The following is a 20,771-nucleotide window of genomic DNA, read 5'->3' as shown; positions in this document are numbered from 1 at the left end:
GGGGCTCAGTAGACAAAGACTGTGCTTCTCGGGCCCGCCCGCGCGGCGCAGGAAAGGGGCAGTGCGGTGGGCACACTGCACTCTGGAGCCCGGAACCTTCCAACTGCACGGGCCGGAGGGCGGCGCTCCATCTGCTGCGACCCTGGGGTCCCTCACGGCGTTTGGATGCGACTCTCCTGCTCTACCTCATCGTCCTTGCCTGTGCCAGGAGGACACAGTGGCGAGTGCACACGTGGAACGCCGTGACTTTCCCAAGGCCTACTACGGTCTTGGACTCGGCTAGCTGTGAAAGTTCGAGAACGGCCGCCCACTTGGAGGGGCCTCCAAGGCCCTGCATCTCCTTAGGCGAACGCAACCAAGCAGAGAGAGGCAGAGGCTTGAGTTTGAACGACGCAGAAGCGTTTTCAAACAGAAGGGGACTATGGATGGGGCCTGTGGATGGAAGGGTGCTGCCAAGCCCGATGTGTTCGTGGGAGCCGCTGATGGTTATGGAGAAAGGGAGGTTCCAGGACAGGGCTGGGAGCCGGCAGCAGACCAGATCAGGGGCACGGGCATCCGGCTACAGCTCTGGGCCTTGGGACAGGGTGAGCTAGGTGCAGGACAAGGAGCGTGCAGGTACTCCAGGCTTGAAGAGCACTAAAGTTGAAGTAGGGTAAGAACCCGACGCCCCATCCCCCCTCCCCCCTTTCCCCTAATTTCTACAACAGCAAGGAGTCTTGAAACAGGTCCAAGTGATGGATACAACCATCACTCCTGGGGCCTTTGCTGGTCGTTTGACTTTCTCTTAAACTGAGAGTGGAGTAACAGCTTCCTGTGGTTATCCTCACACTGCTCTTGCCCCTACCCTCTCTGAACTGGGCTCGGGGTTGTGGGGTGGCAGATCTGGTGGAGGGGCAGATCTGAGGCCAGGGACCCCAGTGTTTTTGAGAGGCGGTATGGTGTTTATCCTTAGAATTGAATGGACCCTTCGTGAAGCCGACACCCAAGTCCAGGCCTGCTGACCCCTAGTCCAGTGCTTGTGGTGGCTACTGGGCCCTGAACTAGGGGTCTGGAGACCTGGGTTTGATCTTCACTGGCTTTGAGTCGTCTGGCTGCCTTCGGAAGGCAGGTGGTAAGAGGGAGAAGGAGGTACACACTGGAACTGGGGTGATTGTAGGATCCATCCTGAGGCCTGTGCCATTAAATCCTCATCCAGGGACTTAGCCATAAGAATGCCCTGGGGGCTAAGTGGTAAAGCTCCTGTCTTCACCACCCCCCCCCCCACACACACACACACCACCCCTCTTTCTGGTTCTAAGAAACGGGAGGGCAACCAGTGAGACAGGAAGCTCTTTCTGCCTGTGGCTTTGAGACAAGATCTTGGTATGTAGCCCAGGTTGGTCTAGAACTTGCCATCTTCATGGCTCAGTCTCCTGAATGCAGAGGCTACAGGTACATACGATAACACCTGGTTCCTTTTTTCTTTCTCTGGAGGTGGAACTCGGGGTCTCGTGCATGCTGGGCAGGCAAGAGCACAGCTTGCTGAGCGTAGCGTCAGCTCCTCAGCTCTTGTTTTGTTTTTAAGAGGACATGCATCAACCAGCCAGAGAGAGGAGGACAGGAGTCTGCCTTCGCACGGATGCCATTCCTGGCAGTAGTTGTGTAGGGCTCTGACCCCTAGGAGTGCTGGGGTAGGGTTCAGGAGCCTCATGTACACACATGGGCTACTCCATAGTTGAGCTTCAGAACCATTGGAGGGAGGGCCCCGGGACAGCCTTCGTAGGGATCCAGTGGGATCCTGTTGGCAGCCCTCTAGGTACCTTGTAGGCAGAACATGGGTGGGCCAGTTGTGGAGGGCTGGTATTGTGTCTGGACTTAATTAGGTTTGGGGATAAAATGTAAGAGGATGGAAGGCTAAGCTGAGGTTGCATGCCGCCATGGGTGGGTCAGGATCTGTCCTGTGTGGCTAAGTGTGGCCCCTGAGCCTGCTAGTCTGTGTTGTTGGGGTGGCGGGTGGGGCAGGCACTTACATAGGAAGGAATCACTTGAGCCCAGCATCCTGCTCTCTAGGGGCCCTTTGCACAGGCCATTGATGATCTGAGGCAGAAGACAAGGCGGGTCCAAATGCTTGACCTTGGTTGTTAGCTGGGAAGAGTCCAGAAAGAGGAAAACCCAGATCCCGGGGCTGCATTGCTTTATCGTTTTATGGTTTACAAAGGTAAAGTTATAGCAGGTAAAATTATACTACCTTTTCAAACTCTGCCCCACGGGTACTGAGGTCTGTTTTAGCTCTGAGGATCCTAGCCAAAGGGTGAGCAGTGGGAGAGGAGCTGTGTGGGAGGGGGCTGTCACTGTCCACAGTGACGCGTTTGCAAATGCCTTTCCTGAGATTCTACAGTTCAGTGTAGAAACAGAACCAACAGTAGGCAAAAAGGAGCGCCATGCCCTTTGACCTCCCTGTCAGTCAGCCCCTACCTCACCTGCTCAGTGCCAAGGACACGGGAGAGACTAACAACATAACTGCATCCACTCATCTTCCCTCCCTCTCCTGTGAGCTCTCATTTACACACCAACCTCATCCCTGCCTGTGCCTGTGTGAAGACTGTCATCTTCAGGGCCGTCTTTTCCCTAACCCTGCAGAGCTCTAGAACCTTGAACTCTACCTGGTTCTCACGAAAAGGACCTCACTGGAAACACACACACACACACACCAACTTTTTTTAATCCTGTGAGGCTGGAGGTGGTAGCTCACGTCTTTAATCCCAGCACTCAGGAGGCAGAAATAAGCAGATCTCTTATGACTTCAGCCTGGTCTAAAGAGTGAGTTCTAAGCTAGTCGAGCCTACTGTATCAGTCAGCGTTCTCTCGAGCAGCAGTTCCTAACCTGTGGGTTGTGAGTTCTTTATCAACCTCTAGCTTCAAAAAATATTTGCATTATGATTTGTAACAGCAAAGTTACAGTATGAAGTTGCAACAAACTAATCTTCTGGTTAGGGGTCACCACAACACTGTATTAAAGGGTCACAGCATCAGAAAGGTTTGAGAACCACTGCTCTAGAGGAACAGAATTTATAGGGAATCTAAAAATCCCTCACATGTGTGCCCTTCCATTTTAGGATTTTAGTTAATTCCAGATGTGGTCAAGTTGACAATCATGAATAGCCTTCAGGCCGGGTGGTGGTGGCGCACGCCTTTAATCCCAGCACTTGGGAGGCAGAGGCAGGCAGATTTCTGAGTTCGAGGCCAGCCTGGTCTACAGAGTGAGTTCCAGGACAGCCAGGGCTACACAGAGAAACCCTGTCTCGAAGAAAAAAAAATAATAAATTAAAAATAATAATAAAAATAAATAATAATAATAAAAGAATAGCTGTCAGAGTTACCTAGTGAGAAAAACACTTAGCAACAACAAAATCCTGTACAGAGGGCCAGATAGATGGAGTAGTGGTAAAGAGACCTGACACCTGAGTCTAGTTCTTGGCACCCATGTGATAAAAAGAGAGCACCAACTGCCACCTCTTGTCCTCTGATTTGCACACTTGTGGTGTGGCGTGGCTGTCCCCCCCCCCCCCTCCGGCCCCCAACACACAAAGTAAAATGTATATAAAGTACAAAGATTTCAATAAGAGGCTGAGGATATGGTTTACTTGGTATAGACACGAGAGGTCTGAGCTTGGATCTCCAGCAGAACCTTCCATCAGAAGGCTGGAGCAGGAGGTTCATCCACAAGTTCAAGGCTGCCTTGTGCTACATAGTAAGAGAGCTCTTCTCAGACAGTAAGCTACCCTGAGGAGCCAGGGAAGTGCTGGAGGCCTAGTTTTGCTGGGCTAGGAAAGAACAGAGAACCAGGAGCAGCTCTCTCAGCCTGGCAGGCAAGCTCAGAGGAGGCTCAGACCGGTTTGGCTGGCTGGTGTGCCTTCATGTGAGTACCCACATGAGGCTTCCAAGAGGGAAGTGAAGCATAGAGTTCCTGTACAGCCAAAATCCGATTCCCAGTCCCCAAGCAGGAGAGGCAGCTCGGGGACTGAAGCCAGCCTCCTCGACATTCCTTAAGAGCTTTGGGGACGATGTCTCAGAGTTCTAGGGTGCTTTGGCTTGGCAGTCTTGCCTGTCACCTTTGTTTCAGGTCATATGTGCTTTGAGCCGGATTGGGATCCAGGGAGCAGACAATATCCAACTCTGCTGATGTCCTGCTACCCATGATGCTCTGGTTCCAGGAAGTAGAGGATGATTAATTTAATAATTGTGCTACAGCCGTGGGTGTGGGTGTGTGGGAGTCCTGCATTTCCAATGGTTCTCCTGGGGGGCAGGTCTTGGTTCATCAGAGGCTGCCTTGGCCTGCTTTAGAACTGACTTGGCCTTCAGGCATCAGCGGATACCAGAAACTCAAGATGGTACTTGGTATAAATAGCTATACATACATACATACATACATACATACATACATACATACAAGTATACCAATAGGCTGCTGGGACCCTGTTTCAGACTCTCCCCAGAACTGGAAAGTCATAGGTGTCCCTCGAAGGTGTCTGGCCATATGTCCTACTCTGCATTCCTTCCCCCACCCCCAAGCTCACACTGGCACAGTGGCAGTCTGGTAATGCCAGGGGCAGGCTGTTCCCAGCCCACAGTCAGCATCAACAGGCCCTGGAGGGCAGTGGCCCGAGGAAGACCGTGTGCAGTCAAACTAGTTGAGTTGGCACTATAAGAGGCAAGAGAGGTGGGAGGGGCAGTTGGCAAGGAGGATGCTATGTCCTGAACTCAGACTGGTCACTATCACAGCAGGCACTTCACTCCTTAAGTATCATATGTGGTCAAAGGGAGCCCTGGCCAGCTCCAGAGACTGAGGGGGAAGTTAAAGAAAGGTGTTTATGCCAGGCGGTGGTGGCGCACGCCTTTAATCCCAGCACTTGGGAAGCAGAGGCAGGTGGATTTCTGAGTTCGAGGCCAGCCTGGTCTACAGAGTGAGTTCCAGGACAGCCAGGGCTACACAGAGAAACCCTGTCTCGAAAAACCAAAAAAAAAAAAAAAAAAAAAAAAAAAAAAAAAAAAAAAAAAAAGAAAGAAAAGTGTTTAGTGTCTTGGAACTAGGAGTTCTGTGAACTTTTGTTGGGTCCTAGGCAGTGTCCACAGCTTCTGCTGCTTCCCTCCCAGCCTTAGAGGTAGCCCTGGGCAGGGAGGTCAGCTTCTCTCTCCCCTGTGTGGGGTTCTGTGTCTGCTCCACCAGGCTTTTATGCCATGGAGGGTGGGAAGCACAAAGGGTGTGGTTCACCTCTAAGTGTAGCCACAATAAAGGTCTTTCTGACCACAGCCAGGATGTCTGTCTGGCAGCTAGCAGGTGCTACACAGTAAAAACTCTACTGCCCCAAGGTCTACTCTCCCAAGCTCCTGCTACCCCACTAGCCATGTTTCTGTTCCTGGCCAGGCTATTCCTGCATGTATGAAATGTGACCCAAACCACAGTGACCTGCTCACTCCCCTGGCTCCCTGGAGCCGACTCTGAAACATACTCTTGCTTGCTGCCTGCCAAGAAGGCCCCTTTCAGACGGCCCAGCTAGCTCCTCATTGGCCTCCAGGGTAGCTCATCTGAGGATAGCCTGTGCAGTTTGCAGTCATGGTTCTTGGCTCTTCATGGTTTGGAAGTGTGCCTCCACAGGGCCGGAGAGATGATTCAATGGTTAAGAACTCTTGCCACTCCTCTAGAGGACCTGCGTTCGGTTCCCAGCACATTATTGGGTGGTTCACAACTCCCTGCAATTCCAGCTTCAGGAAACTCAATACCTTCTCTGGCTTTTGTGTTTTGCAAGGGTGTGGAGGGGGTGCATACACACATGTGCACGGTATACATTTTTTTTTTTTAAAAAAGCATGTCTTCAAAATCTTTGACACTCTGTCCTTAAAAGGTGGAGCCTAAGAACTGGGGATATAGTTCAGTGGTTTAGCACTTACTCTGCATGCATGAGGTACTAGGTTCCATCCCCAGCACTGGACGGTGAGGAGCTAGAGATTGTCTTCTTCCTGCCTATATTGAATGGTTTAAGGAAACACGTAAGGAAAGTGAGCCCTGGGGCGGGCTAAAGGATTTGTCTATCTAGGCCATGGAGCAGAGAAGGGACGATCTATTGAAAGTTGTCTGGCTGCCTTGGGGTTTTACTGCTGTGAACAGACACCATGACCAAGGCAACTCTCATAAGGACAATATTCAATTGGGCCTGGCTTACAGGTTCAGAGGTTCAGTCCATTGTCATCAAGGCAGGAACATGGCAGCACCCAGACAGGCATGGTGCAGGAGGAGCTGAGAGTTCTACATCTTCATCTGAAGGCTGCTAGTGGAAGACTGGCTTGCAGGCAGCTGGGAGTGGGGTTGTTGCGGCCCGAAGCCGCCCCATGCTAGAGGGCCAGAAATGTTGAGAACTGCACTACCCCACGTTTGGGGGCCAAAATGTCTCTGTCCGTTCTGTCAATGTTTGAACCCGCATTGCCAAAAGCCTTGGGGGCTAAGTTGTTGGCCCCCACTGCCCGAAGCAGCTCCGGTCTTCAGGTCGGGGGTTCAGCAAGAGAGAGAGTGAGGACTGACTCGAAGAATGGAGACCAGACAGAGTGTGATTCAATCTAGTTTATTCTTCAGTCTCTCTTCCTAGTCCAAGTCCCAAGTCTTGAGTTCCTAGTCCCTAGTTCCTAGTCCCTGGTACCTCCAAGTTCCAAGTTCTTTCCAAGCTCCCTTCCAAGTGCCCTTTCCAAGTTGTTCTCCAAGTTGTACTCTCTAACCTAATTCCTAGTTCCAAGTTGTACTGAACTCTTCTGTCTGCCTCTTGCCTTTTATATGTCTCACTTCTAAGTCATGCCCTTAAGTCTTGGCTCTAAATCACAGCTTTAAGTCTCACACACCCAAGGGAAGATCCTGGGTATCTAAAGCAAGATGTTATCAGAGTGTGCTCAGCTGTTGTAGCCTATTGTAATCAAATCTCTTATCAGGGTATATGGCTCAAGATGGCTGCAAGGATGATAGCCGCCTTCTGTCGGCTCCCCATATGGGGTCTCAAAGCCCATGCCCACAATGACACACCTACTCCAAGAAGGCCATACCTCCAAATAGTGCCACTTCCTGGGCCAAGCATATACAAACCATCACACTGGCTTATAGCCACTGGCTGCAGGTCATTCCTCTGGGTGCTATGATCATGTACAAGAAAGCAGATCCCTAGGCACCCAGGTGAAGATGTGGCCAGGAAGAGGAAGGAAGGAAGTTGAAACCCAGGATTAGAAATGTTGGGGGCTGGAGAGATTGCTCGGCGATTACAAACATGTCCTGCTCTTGCTGAGGACCCAGGTTTGGTTCCCAGCGCCTGTGTTGGGTGGCTCACAAGCATTGGTAATTCCAGGTTCAGGTGACCTCATGCTCTCTTCTGACCTCTGCAGGTACTTGCATGTTCATGGTGCACATAAGAACAATCACACACATACACATAAATTGTAAAAGATTGTTTTAAAGAAACACTTAAAACTCATTGTGCTGGGTATGGTAGTTTGTGCCTGTACTTCCAACACTCAAGCTGAGGCGGAATTTTGCTTTGGGGATAACCTGTCAACGCAGTCTGGCCTCATGTTGGCCATGTAGCAATGAATTTCTGATCCTTCTGCCTCCAACTCCCAAATGTTGGGGTTATGGTCATGTGTCACTATGTCCAGCACGAAAGAGTTTGCAAAGTCCCTTTATGTCGTAGGTCCTGAGGCCTGGGTGGTATGGCCTCCCAGGTTGTGTAAACTCGTGTTAAGCAAGGTTAATAGAATGTGTCCAGACCCTCTGTGGTGACTCAGAAAGCTGTGTTCTCCCCAGAGCCCTCCATGGTAGCCTCAGACATGGGCTGTGATATCTAGGTGAAGGAGACCTAAAGGTGGCCTGGATACCAGCAAGTAATAGCTACCTAGCCCATGGCAGGATGTGGCCCCATCAGACACCTCTTGGGCTTTTTCTGTTGTTCTTGCAGACTTGAGATTCACTACCTACTGAGAGAGTCAAGACTCTGGGTTGCAGAGATGGCTCAGTGGTTAAGAGCACTGACTGCTCTTCCAGAGGTCCTGAGTTCAATTCCCAGCAACCACATGATGGCTCATGACCATCTGTAATAAAATCCAGTGCCCTCTTCTGGTGTGTCTGAAGACGGCAACAGTGTACTCATATACACAAAATAAATAAGTCTTTTTTTTTTTTTTTTTTTTTTTTTAAAGAGAGAGAGTCAAGACTCAGGGAGGTTGTGTCTCTGACCTGAGGTCACAGCTTTCCACAACAAACCTAGGCCCAGGGTACCACACCTTCCCAGTGCACACAGACAGGACTCCCTGGCAGAGGTCTCTTCCTTGCTTGCCACATTCTCTATCAGCTCGAGCAAAGAGCAGGAGATGGATGGCCTCAATATTTCACAGGCCCCTTCATGACTGCATTCACTATCATACAGGAAGAGGCAGGGCAGGCACAGGCAGCTCCGCCCTCTCTGTTCCTCAGCTGCTTTCATCATAGACTACAACAAACTTTACCTTCCATGGCCTCAGGCATCCTTTAGCCACTCTCTCCCACACCTTCCTCCCATCATCCCAGGCTTTGTCCCTCAGGTATCTATCTGTCCATCTGTCCATGCTCCATCTTTGCCTCTGTCCATCTCTTACTCATCGATCATTCTGTTCCTACCCACCCACCTTCCCCTGGCTTATCTGTTCTTCCATTTCTTCATCTCTGACTCTACCCTTTTTGTTGCTCCATCTGTCCATTTCTACCCATCAGTCTTAGGGTTTTACTGCTGTGAGCAGACACCATGACCAAGGCAACTCTCATAAGGACAACATTTAATTGGGGCTGGCTTACAGGTTCAGAGGTTCAGTCCATTGTCATTAAGGTAGAAACATGGCAGCATCTAGTCAGGCATGGTACAGGAGGAGCTGAGAGTTCGACATCATCTGAAGGCTGCTAGTGGAAAACTGGCTTCCAGTCAGCTAGGATGAGGGTCTTAAAGCTCTCACCCACAGTGACACACCTACTCCAACAAAGCCACACCTTCTAATAGTGCCACTCCCTGGCCCAAGCATATACAAACCATCACACCATCCATCTTTCCCTTGGTTATCTGTTCAGCCATCTGTCTATCTTCCATCTATTTTCTACTCATTCATCCATTCATTCTTCTATCCATTCCACTCTCTATCCAACCTTCTTCTTTGTGTTTCTGTTCACCCATCTCCCATCCATCCATTCATCCATCCATCCTTCTCTCTTTTTATCCCTTCCTTCCTCTCCTCCCCACCTCTCTATTCATCCAACCCATCCATCCGCTCACTGACCTGTTCCCATTTTCCGTTTAACCACCCAGCAGCAGCCCACTCTGAACTGTATGCTCTGAGTGTGGAGGAAGGCCAGCACAGGCCATCCATGTCTATGAGAAGTTTGCAGCCAATGAACAGTCAGTACAGGCACCAGCTATACAGTCTGGGGCATAGTTGTGGTTTTTGGTGAGTCTGGGTGTATTTATTCAGAAGACAAAGTGCTGGAGAAATTAGGCTCTGGTGACTCAGGAAACATGACTGTCCCAGGGTCGCCTTTCCAATTCATACTCCTTCTGTTCTCTCTCCCTGCTAATCTGGGTGTCATGTGATTCTCCCTAGGGCAATATAAAGAAAAGCTTCTCTATTCCTGATATAGACAGCATCAGCATGCTCAGGTAGGTAAGATATTAAGACCTACATGGAATGATAAGGTCTAGGTAAAATGTTAAGGCCTACATGAAATGTTAGGGCCTAGGTAACTCTTACCTGGCTAGCCTGCCATTATAAGGAAACTTTCTCATATGTTGTTTCTGCTGTTACTAGGAAACTTTCTCATGCCCTAGTTGATTACATATTCTGTTATGTCTTGTGCCCTTGGAAACCAATCATGATAGAAGTCAGTAAAACTGTTTTGTATGCTGCCCCCAGGATGGATCCCAACCTAAGAGCGACACCTGCACCAATATAAGAAACTATTTGGAATAAGACTTCCATATCGAGTAGGGGTTGAGTAAAGTTTAAGTTCGCAAGACCTCCCTGGGAACTGACATTTGACTTGGCGGAAGGAGACATGCACATAGGTAACTGACATCCTGATTGACAAGTTAAGACATGACTCTTAGACAAGTCACCTGTCACAGTGAATACCCCAACCAGTGGAAGCAGGATAAGTGTAGAACAAAGACATGTTTCTAAGGAAATCCCCCATCCCTAAACCCTGATTGGTGGAATCACTTGGCACAGATGTTTGTGGATCTCAGGCTTAAAAAGCCCTATAGGATCTTGACTCAACATTACAGTCAGCCTCTGAGTCTGACCTGTGGCCCTGATCAATCTGTTTTGGGATGTGGCATTCAATAAACAATCCCTATTTGACTTAGGCTGGTGTTTGAGTGGTTTATGCAATGATTCCCAGACTCCAACCAGAAGACCAAAGAAAGAATTCCACTCAAATCCAGATTGATGAACCTATACGTTTATTGGGATTGTTCACAAGAAACTCAAAAGGCATTTTTTTTTTTTTTTTTTTTTTTTTTTTTTTTTTTTTTTTTTTTTTTTTTGGTTTTTCGAGACAAGGTTTCTCTGTGTAGCCCTGGCTGTCCTAGAACTCACTCTATAGACCAGGCTGGCCTCGAACTCAGAAATCTGCCTGCCTCTGCTTTCCAAGTGCTGGGATTAAAGGCGTGTGCCACCACCGCCCTGCTCAAAAGGCATTTATGCTGCTGGGAAGTCTCACTCTGTTTTGTAAAAGTAATTGTTATTCACCAGATGTGATTGTTGTCTCAGAGAGGCTTACTGCTGAATAAGCTCTTCCTTTCCAGTTCTTTCTGAACTCTGACTGGTTCAACTCAGGTGTTCTGGTTTAAAAGTCCTCTCCAAGTTGACTGATTCAATCTGGCTTCTCTGGCCTTCTCACTGAATTGCTCTGTTTGGCCTCAAACTAACTCTGGCAATTTGTTCTAATCTTCTGACTCCTTCTCATCCTCAGGCTTGTTCTGTCTTTACCTGCAGCCTGTCTCTGTAAAGTTATCCTGGCAAAACTGCCACACACACCTTTCCATTAAGTAGCCTCTCTATCCTTTCTGTTCTTGTGAGAGTTGGGCATATCCTATCTTTGACTCATTCTATCAAATCTTTCTCTGATTCATCACTTTGTCTGCCCCTCAATTAGATGTCACTTTCAAACATGGCTGCTTCCTTCTACAAACTAACTTTACCTTCATTGTTTGGGATTAAAGGTGTGTGCTAAGGGTGTGTACATGCAGACATGCATTGAAGTTGGAGAACAACTTGAGGAGTAGCTCTCTCCTTCCTCCAGTATGTGGGTCCCTGAGATCAGATTCAGGTTGTTAGGCTTATTAGCAGGGAGGTGCCTTTATTCATTGAGGCTTCTTGTTAGCCTAGCTATTTGTCTCTTGAAGCAATTCTGTTACATGGAGTAACAGATTGCAGACTGCTTAGTTAGAGCCTAGACTGGAGTTACTTTATGTCTTAGCTACTGTTCTATTGCTGTGAAGAGACACAATGACTAAGGCAGCTCTTATTTTTTTTTAAAGCATTTAATTTGGGGTTTGCTTATAGCTTCAGAGGTCTAGTCCATTATGGTGGAGAGTGTGGTGGCACACAGACAGACATGGTGCTGGAAGAGTAACTGAGAGCTACATCAGGATCCATAGGTTTGTGTGTGTGTGGGGGGGAGAGAAACAGAGAGAGATACTCATAGACTGAGAGACAGAAGAGAGAGACAGACAGAGATAGAGACAGAGACACACACACAAAGAGACAGAGAGAGACAGAAAAGACAGAGAGACACAGAGAGACACACACAGAGAGACAGAAAGACAGATAGAGACTGAGAGACAGAAGAGACAGAGACAGAAAGACAGAGACAGAAGAGAAAGAGAGACAGACAGAAAGAGAGGAAAGACACACAGAGAAACAAAAAGAGACATATATAGAGACAGAAAGACAGAGAGACACAGAGACAGAGAGAGACAGAAAGAGGGGGCACTCTCTGGGCTTTGCATGGGCTTTTGAAACCTCAAAGTCTACAAACAAGGCCACACCTCCTGATCCTTTTAATCATTTCAAACACAACACTACCTGGTGATTAAGCATTCAAATACATGAGCCATGGGGTCCATTCTCATTCAAATTACCACACTCTTTTGAGTGTAAGTTCTGAGAAAGAATGATTCCACCTCATTTTTACACAGGTAAACACTACCTGCTAACACACCAGGAAGCACAAACTGGTAATTTATTTGTGCTGTTTATGAATGGTGTTTGTGGATATACCAACTCACTCCAGGAACACCAGACTCATGAACGTATCAACTATACATGATGGAAACCTTCACCTGGATCTCTTAAAGAGGCACCCAAGTCTAGACTGGGGCAGGCGCACTGAGTGGCCTGTCACTTGGCCCAGCCTTTTCCACAGGAATTTTGCCAGAGTGAGGACTCAACCTCTGTCCCCTGCTTCAGTTTGAGTGCTGCATCCTCTGCCAGTGACACAGCCCATTTCAAACTGAGTCTTCCAGTGACCTGTACCTACTGTGTCTGTACCTGCATCTCCTAAGACTTATCCAGTCTTTACAGATTTTCACCTATGTCCTTACAAGCTCTCTCCTGATTTCAGGAAAGCTGGACTGAATTCTGATGCCTCTTAATCATCTTTTCTCAGACGCCTCCCTTTTAATAACGCCCCCCTTTATGAGTACATGGTAGCTGTCTTCAGTCACACCAGAAGAGGGCATTGGATTCCATTACAGATGGTTGGGAGCCACCATGTGGTTGCTAGGAATTGAACTCAGGACCTCTGGAGGAGCAGTCAGTGCTCTTAACCACTGAGCCATCTTTCCAGCTTTCAGCCTATTTTTAAAGTGTGTGGTGTGTGTGTGTGTGTGTGTGTGTGTGTGTGTGTGTGTATGTGTGTGTGTGTGAGAGACAGAGAAAGAGAGAGAGAGAGAGAGAGAGAGAGAGAGAGAGAGAGAGAGAGAGCCAAGAATGGAATAAAAGAATTTGTGATTGCAGATGGCCACAGCAGCAGGCAAAATCAGGATTACTTAGCAAATCACTGCTGATAAATCTGACTTGTAAATTGAGGCAACGTGTGACTGTCCATTGTTTCTGACATTGTGTGCACCTCCTGCATCATGAAGGATGCTACTAGGCCCGCTCTCCTGATAGTCTCCTGTGGGTTGTCACAGCTGTTCTGCTTCCTAACAGTGGCCATGGCTAACTGGGAGCAGCTGCTGACCACAGCAGTCCTCCCAGTCACCCTTGGGCTCTTCCTGGTTGTCAAGGGTTCTCTGTCTCACTTCCAACACATCAGGCCTCGAGGGCAGGGACTAGGTTGTTGTGTTTACTGACGTGTCCCACGCTTTGGCACCTGGCATGTGTTGGTTGCATGCATCAGGAGCCTGGACAGGTGGGCTGCTGTCCAGGAACGATGACACAGTTAGGGAAGTGTAGGTGGACAGTGCCAGCTAGCCCTGACTGTGATAGCTGAGGATAGACATCAAGACCGGCAGAGAGAGAAAGGGTGTCCATGGTAACTGGGGTCTTGGGCCCCAGTGTCAGGGTGGATGCCCTAACCACTGGCAATGTGGGACTGAAGAGGCCTGGTCCTCTCAAGTGGACAGTATGTTTTAGGTTCCCTCATTTTCTGAGGTTCTAGCTTCTTGAGTGTAACATCTGGCTCAGCTGCCTCTCTAGAGCAGACTCTTCATCTCCCTCTCGATCTTCTGTTAATGAATTTGGCTGGCAGTTCTGCAGGGATCCAGCTGGAGCTTGCTCTGTGTGCACACAGATTTTGTGGGTGCAGAAGCAGAGGCATAGGGAGCCCAAAAACCTTGTCTCAAAGCTAAATGATAGTGTCAACTTCTAACCAGATGCTGAGCCATGCCCCTTTACAGGCCAGGATGGACATCAAGGTTGGCCTTGGACAGGCTACTTCCTGGCCCCTTCTGCCCTCTGCCCTGTGTTGTGGCAGCCACTGACAACTTGTCTAAAAGTAGACAAAGTGTCAGGGTGAGGGGTCATCCCTAGTTTTTGAAACTAGCCTGTTCAAGGCCAGCCTACTGAGAACAGAAAAACAGGTGGACACGTGGCCTCCGATGCCCTACCCTGAGGGCCATTCAGACAGAACTGCTGAGTGTTCTCTGTCAACATGCCTCTTCCCTTCATTTGGCAGCTCTCTGGCCCTAAGGCCTCCTGTAGGGCCGCAGCCTGTGTCTCTGAGGCCCGGAACTGAACTAGCAGCGGTAGCCATAGAGACAACATTGCACGTCCTGCATGGGCTGGTGGCCATCAAATAGATTGACTCTAAGATAGTGGCTGCCTCAGGCAAGTCCCCTTTGGGGTCTTGATGGTTCTATGGTTAGAACAGGCCTTTGCTTCCCCCTCCCTTTTAGGACTGGAGGTGAACAGTAGAGTGGGGTAATTTCTGAGTAGCCACTGTGTATGCTGTCCCCATAAGCAGTCAGAAGCCTGGCATAGTCTGAATAGAGGTAGACATAGGCCTGGGAGTTGGCCACCTCCCATGACCTCTCACATGCTTTCCTGATGCTCGGGTCATTGGCACCACGGACCTTGTGGGGCATGTGAGTGTGGGCATCAGAATAGCCTGTTAAACAGCCCTATCTCCGCCTCTGCTCACAGGTATTTAAGAGCTGCAGGATTTGTAGGAGCTGGCCAGTGTGGCAGACAGCAAGACCAGAGCTCTTCTCAATTTTTCACCCTGTCCATGGATTTTGTTGCTGGGGCCATTGGAGGTACAAGACATGGAGGGGCGCAGGGGTTGGGGAGAGTTGGGGGCGGTGCTTTTGTGTGTATGTGTGGTAAGTGGGAGGGAGCCCTAGGTAGTCAGGGTTTGAGCAGACCCCTGGCATGGTCTTGACGATCAGGCTGGATTCTGAGCCAGTCTAGAGATACCCAGCTTGGGAGCAGGATCTTGGCCTTGTGAAGTGAGATGGTTGGGGTCCTGGGTGTGGGTGAGTGAGTCGTGGGTAGAGACAGAAGGTTCCAGGGAAGAACTCTGTACCCAGGAGTTCTGTTTGCAGGGACTGTGAGCTGGGTGTACAGAGCAGGCTCAACTGGATGGTTCTCTGGCCCACTGAGGCCTACAGCTAACATCTAACCCCCTGTGGCTGAAACTGTCTCCCTCCAGGGGTAGATGACAGAGGAGAGAGGTGGCTGCCTGCTGGACTCCATGCACCATTGATTCTCAGGCTGTGTAACTATTTTGAGCGAGGCACCCTTGGCTCTTGCAGCTATTGTGAAATAGCTGTGGGTGGCTCTCTCTCACTTCTGGGAACAGCCTGGGGGCTAGGAAGGAAAGACAGACAGTTCCAGCTTCAGGGAGGGCTGGCTCCTGGCCCTGCCTGGGCTGCCCTGGGCTTGACCTACACCATCCTGAGGCTGGCTGCTCCCCTGAGCCCTGAGCGTTAGCATCGCAGGAAGTCACATCCTCCCTGTAGCCGCAGGAAAGGTCCTAGTCAGGGCATCCTTGCTCTGTGCTGGGCTTGGGTCCCTGGTCCTAGGGATTCAAACCTGAGGCTTTCCTTGTTAAGAACTTTAGATCTAGAGGTGGCCATGGAATGTGGGGCATAGCAACAAGGCCATGTGACAACAAGATCCTGATCAACATGTTTCTAGAAAGACAGAGGCACAGTAAGGAGGCCTAAGAGAGGAGGGCTTTGAGGGATGGGTAGGAGTTGGTAAAGTGTTTGAGAGATGTAGAAGGCTGTTCTATCTAAGCCTCCTGTCAGGCAGTTGCTTTATACCCTCCCCTTAGGAATTCACTCTTCTACTCACCCATGGGTCTTCTCATCCTGGGCACCCTTAGTATCCTTGCTCAGGGATAGAAAGCACAAAGCAATTCATTGGCCCCTGAGCTTCCTCAAGGTTGTGCTGGCTGCAGAAGTGGAGGCCATGGTGCTAGGAGTCCCAGGGGCAAGAAGGGCATTATAGATCTCCTGGTCCAAGGCCAGGGTGGGCACTACCAGCCTCTCTGCAAGACGAGTCAGCAGCTGTGTCCACTGTCCAGGTTAACCAACCCCCTCATGCTGAGGAATGGTTACTCAGTGGGAAGTTCCTGAGGCTCTGACCACCAGGTGGCCTACTGCCTGGTCTGCGTGGGTGCTTAGAGGTTAATGTTGTACAAAAAGCCAAAAGGCAACAAGTTGCAATTTCATCCCTCTGAGACATGACCCCCAGTGGCTTAAGGACCTCCTGCAGGCTCTGCCACCTCCCCCACGTGGGCCTCTGGGGGAGTTTGTGCAGACCACAGCAGCGGTGCAACGCTGTCTCACACTTACCTTCCGTTCCAGGCAATGACCTGGGCAGGGGTCTGGGCTGCTCCCTTGGCTTTTCTTTCTTCAGGCCTTTCCCCCAAGCCCTGGGATGTGTGGGTGTCTGCCTGGCTTCCACACAAACCCTGCACAGGCTGAGGCTTGAGGGCAAAGTTTACCTGGCTCAGAGACAGGGTCAGCCAGAGCGGAGCCAGGTGTTCTCCTAAAATGTGATGTCAGAGGGGAGGCTGAGGAATGTCCTTGGCATGAGCAATGGGCATAGGCACTGTTGGGCCAGGGTAGGGAGTGTCTAGTAAGCTTGGTAGGTGCATCCTGAGCCTCAGTTTCTCACCTGCCAAACAAAGGATACAGAGAGCAGGAGCCCAGGCAGGGTCAGCTAAAGGTCAGCTGGGGGTGGGGGAGAGGGGCTTATCTGAGACTGCCTCCTCTGTTCCTTGGGATGGATAGGCTCTCACTGCTGACAGGGCCACCTCCTGCTGCTTCACGGGTTCTTCTGATTGCCTTGCAGGAGTCTGCGGTGTTGCTGTGGGCTACCCCCTGGATACCGTGAAGGTACAGCAAAGGTCCTGCCTTTGGTTTAGATGGTGCTCAGTGTCTCTGGTACCCAGCTCTGGTCATCAATTAGAATGCTAACAGGACCTAGCCTCCCCCTGCCCCGGTCCTTACTCTAATACTATTCATTGTTCCCTATGGCCCTTGGGACTGTCGCTCTCTCTCATCCTGTCCCTTATTCTAGAAGGGGGGTCACTATATCCACTCAGTCTACAGCAGCATGTGTCACCATAAAGGGGCAGAGACAAGGCTTCTATTCACTTTACCCCAGGGCCAGCCCTTCCTGAAGTCTTCTTCCTCTCGGCAGGTCAGAGTCCAGACTGACGCCAAGTATACCAGCATCTGGCACTGCATCCGGGACACATATCGTCAAGAGCGGGTAGGACTGGAGCCCGATGATATGGTGGTACTTGCTAGCTACGCCCTTCCCCTTCAGCCCCAGCCTGTTGGCACAGTGACTGTGTCCAGTTCAGTGATCCCTCTGAGGCCCAAAGCTTGAGTACCTGGGATATTTATTGGGTGAAGACCCAAGTCCCTGTCTCCAGGGTAGAGGACACAGGGGGAACTACACTTCTGAAGGCCTGGGAGGAGCCCATCCAGAAGGTCTTGAGGACACTATACAAGTGAACTTGGGGCTTGGTGCAGGCAGGGGTTAGTGGAATGTCACGCTGGTTCCATCATCATGGCCAGGCAGTTGTCTCTTCAACCCCTCACCCCACCTCAAACATCACCAAGTCCTGAGACTCCCAGGTCTGGAGGCACTGGCCTGGGTGGTCTCAGTGCCAGGGCATTTTCTCTTGTCTGGGTCCTGTCCTTACGTGGTCTCCATCCCTCAGGTGTGGGGCTTCTACAGGGGCCTCTCACTGCCCGTGTGCACGGTGTCCCTGGTGTCGTCTGTATCTTTTGGTACCTACCACCACTGCCTGGCTCATATTTGCCACTTCCGGTACGGCAGCAAGGACGCCAAGCCCACCAAGGCTGATATCACACTCTCAGGATGCGCCTCTGGTCTTGTCCGGGTGAGTGGAGGCAGTTGAGGGTGGAAGGGTATCAGAGACACCCAGGGAGCCTGAATCATACCTCCCAGCAGGTGTCAAGGCTGAGGTTCTGGGAAGGTAGACTCTGCAGGGCATGGGGACTGTGGAGAGGAACTGGGGATCCTGACTGGGATGGGCTAGCCTCCCTCCCAGTACACTCTAGTGGAGAGGAGGTGATAGCCTTCTCTGTCGGTGTGAGGATCCAGAGAGATAGCGCGCACGTGCCGGTGACCTTCCAGCTGGGAAGGCTCCATTGTCAGGGCGGCCATCAAATGCCTGACCAGCACCCAGTGTTACTATGGACACTTGGCATCCCTCATCCCTAGTGGAGATGGAGCATCAGCCACCACAGATGGGAACATGGGCAGGCAAGTGCAGCTGATGTCCCTCATAGGCCAGGATGGAGCATGGATAAGTCCTCAATTCTTAGAGCCCCACGGGCCAAGAGGCTAAGTGTACTGACTGTACACAGTGCAGAGACCAAAGGCCGATAAGCCTAGCCAGCCAGGCTTCAGCCTCTCTGAGCTGCCATCTCACCTGTAAGAGGTAGGTGAGAAGTAAGGCCAGGGGTGGAAAGACCTGATCCATCTGAGTCCCACAGTGAGCACTGGGCCTTGCTTTTAGCAACGTGACTTCATCACAAACTACTGTGTCACTTATAGTCTTGAATGTTGTCACATTCACTTAGCACCCGGTAGGTGTTGAGCCAGTGCTCTCAGATAGGAGAGAAGCAGAAGGCTTTGGCCTTAATTGGGCTGGAATGGCTTTGAACTCTGCACCATCAAACCCCTGGGACCATTTAGCAGCGGCTTAGGGTCTGGGCTCTCAGCACCGCCCTGGTGGTCAGAGCCAATCAATAGAAGGCTGGGTCCTAGAGTGTGTGGGCAGGCTGTAGGCATGTCCTACTCTCTTTCCTCCTTGTTCTAGGTGTTCCTGACGTCACCCACTGAGGTGGCCAAAGTCCGCCTGCAGACACAGGCCCAAGCTCAGACACAGCAGCGGCGGCCGTCGGCCTCCTGGACATCCGTGGCTCCCACTTTGTGTCCTGCACCCGCTGCTTGCCTGGAGCCCAGGCCTAAGTACAGTGGGCCGCTGCAGTGTTTAGTCACCGTGGCCCGAGAGGAGGGCCTGCGGGGACTCTACAAGGGCAGCTCTGCTCTGCTCCTTCGTGAAGGTCACTCCTTTGCCACCTACTTTCTCTCCTATGCTATGCTCTGCGAGTGGCTCACCCCTGCTGGCCAGAGCCAGCCAGGTGAGTGACAGGCAGAGGGTGGGTGGGGTTGGTGGGTGGGGTTGGCCCGTGGCATGGGGGCTGGGAGAGGAATCTAGAAGCATATCTTTAACCCAGGCTTGCTTGTACATGTGGCCTCTCAGGTTGCGCGTGCAGTTCACTGACACCAAATCAAGCTAAGCAGACTTACCTACCTGCCTCAGTTTTCAAGTAGGGTTTTCTGAGGGGAGTGTGTGACTATCCAACGCCACACAATGACTCTGTGCTAGAGGGGTTTATCTTGACTCTGAGTTTCCCTGGGCTGGGTCCTGTCTCTAAGAAGCTTACAGTATGGTATCTCTCACTGTCTCCCCTGCAGATGTCTTAGGCGTGCTGGTGGCTGGAGGCTGCGCTGGGGTCCTGGCCTGGGCTGTGGCTACCCCCATGGATGTGATCAAGTCACGCCTGCAGGCGGATGGCCAGGGCCAGCAACGCTACCGGGGCCTCCTGCACTGTGTGGTGACCAGCGTGCGGGAGGAGGGTCCCAGGGTGCTCTTCAAGGGACTGGCCCTCAACTGCTGCCGTGCCTTTCCTGTCAACATGGTGGTCTTTGTGGCATATGAGGCTGTGTTGAGGCTCACTCAGAGCCTGCTCACATAGGCACCGGTCAGCAGCATCCACGTCACACAGCAGCTGGAGGCAAAGGGGACCATGGGAAGGCTCAGGATCCCACAGGGCTGTAACCGGAACAGCAGAGGGCCTTCTGTGCCATGACTTAGGGGACGCCGGAACTTGGCCAGCCTAGCTGCTGACCGCAAAGTCAGGGAGTTGATCTGTCATCTGCTTGGGAGTCACAAGTCAGGATTGTATGGGTCTCCTTGATGAGGACATGTGTCACTTGGAGTCATTTTTCACGGAACAACTGTCCATTCCTGCTTGCACTGTCATATCCGTACCGATTTCAGCACATACCCTCGCCAACCCCTCTGGGTGCTAGGCCAACCTATAACCACAGTTCCACTTAGCATCCACCGATTCACACTGTCCCCTCAGAGGCAGGCTAGGTAGGTACCAGACAGCAAGCTGAGCCATCTGGCTACAGGCTAGGCTGGTTCCCTGTCCTCGGCTGCTCAGAGGGCCTACCGTTCTCATTGCCTGAGGAATTGGTGCAGGGCAACACCATCACATACCCACACTGCCTGTAGGTGCTGTGCGGGCCACATGAAGACCCTGGAACCTGGTTTAGGATCGGTTGTTAATAAATGTTTCTGTGGTTGCTCAGCTGTGCTGCTCTGTGGTTTGTGGGGCCCTGGCCCTCCTACCTTGCGCTCATCCAGTGCCCTCATGAAGCCTGTCTGCTCATGGTGGGAGAGGAGGTGTGGAGCCTTGGCCTTGTGGCTAAGATGGACCAGAGTTCTTACCTGGGTAGCTCACTATGTAGAAGGTCACGGTGAAACCCTGCATAGCCCTTGGGCTGGCTTTACTTCTTTCACTCTCTGTGTGGTTCTTATCCATGTCACAACCAGGCCAAACACCTGGCTGGAACTCCACACCAAGGATGGGAAGGTGCTGGGTACCTTACGGAGGTTTTATGAGCCAGTGTCTTAGATGGCAGGGTAGGATTGGGTCTGCCCTCAGGCA

At 51.0% G+C, this 20,771-nt stretch overlaps 1 protein-coding gene across 2 annotated transcripts; it reads left to right on the top strand.

The window, feature by feature from the left end:
• Nucleotides 1-5: 5 nt before the first annotated feature.
• Slc25a47 (solute carrier family 25 member 47) lies at nucleotides 6-20,411 on the top strand. 2 transcript variants are annotated; one of them, XM_076921194.1, is made up of 8 exons: nucleotides 6-652; nucleotides 9,634-9,689; nucleotides 14,680-14,792; nucleotides 16,840-16,883; nucleotides 17,191-17,262; nucleotides 17,720-17,902; nucleotides 18,848-19,172; nucleotides 19,510-20,411. In XM_076921194.1, the coding sequence occupies exons 2-8, from the start codon at nucleotides 9,682-9,684 to the stop codon at nucleotides 19,788-19,790; spliced, it is 1,026 nt and encodes a 341-aa protein (XP_076777309.1). In that variant the 5' UTR covers nucleotides 6-652; nucleotides 9,634-9,681; the 3' UTR covers nucleotides 19,791-20,411. The 2 variants fall into 2 exon arrangements, with proteins under 2 accessions (XP_076777309.1, XP_076777310.1); XM_076921195.1 differs by lacking the exon at nucleotides 9,634-9,689.
• The last annotated feature ends 360 nt before the right edge of the window (nucleotides 20,412-20,771 follow it).

The sequence above is a fragment of the Arvicanthis niloticus genome, chromosome 23, assembly GCF_011762505.2.
Source record: "Arvicanthis niloticus isolate mArvNil1 chromosome 23, mArvNil1.pat.X, whole genome shotgun sequence".
Classification (NCBI taxonomy): Eukaryota; Metazoa; Chordata; class Mammalia; order Rodentia; family Muridae; genus Arvicanthis; species Arvicanthis niloticus.
This window is presented reverse-complemented; position numbering and strand designations above follow the sequence as displayed.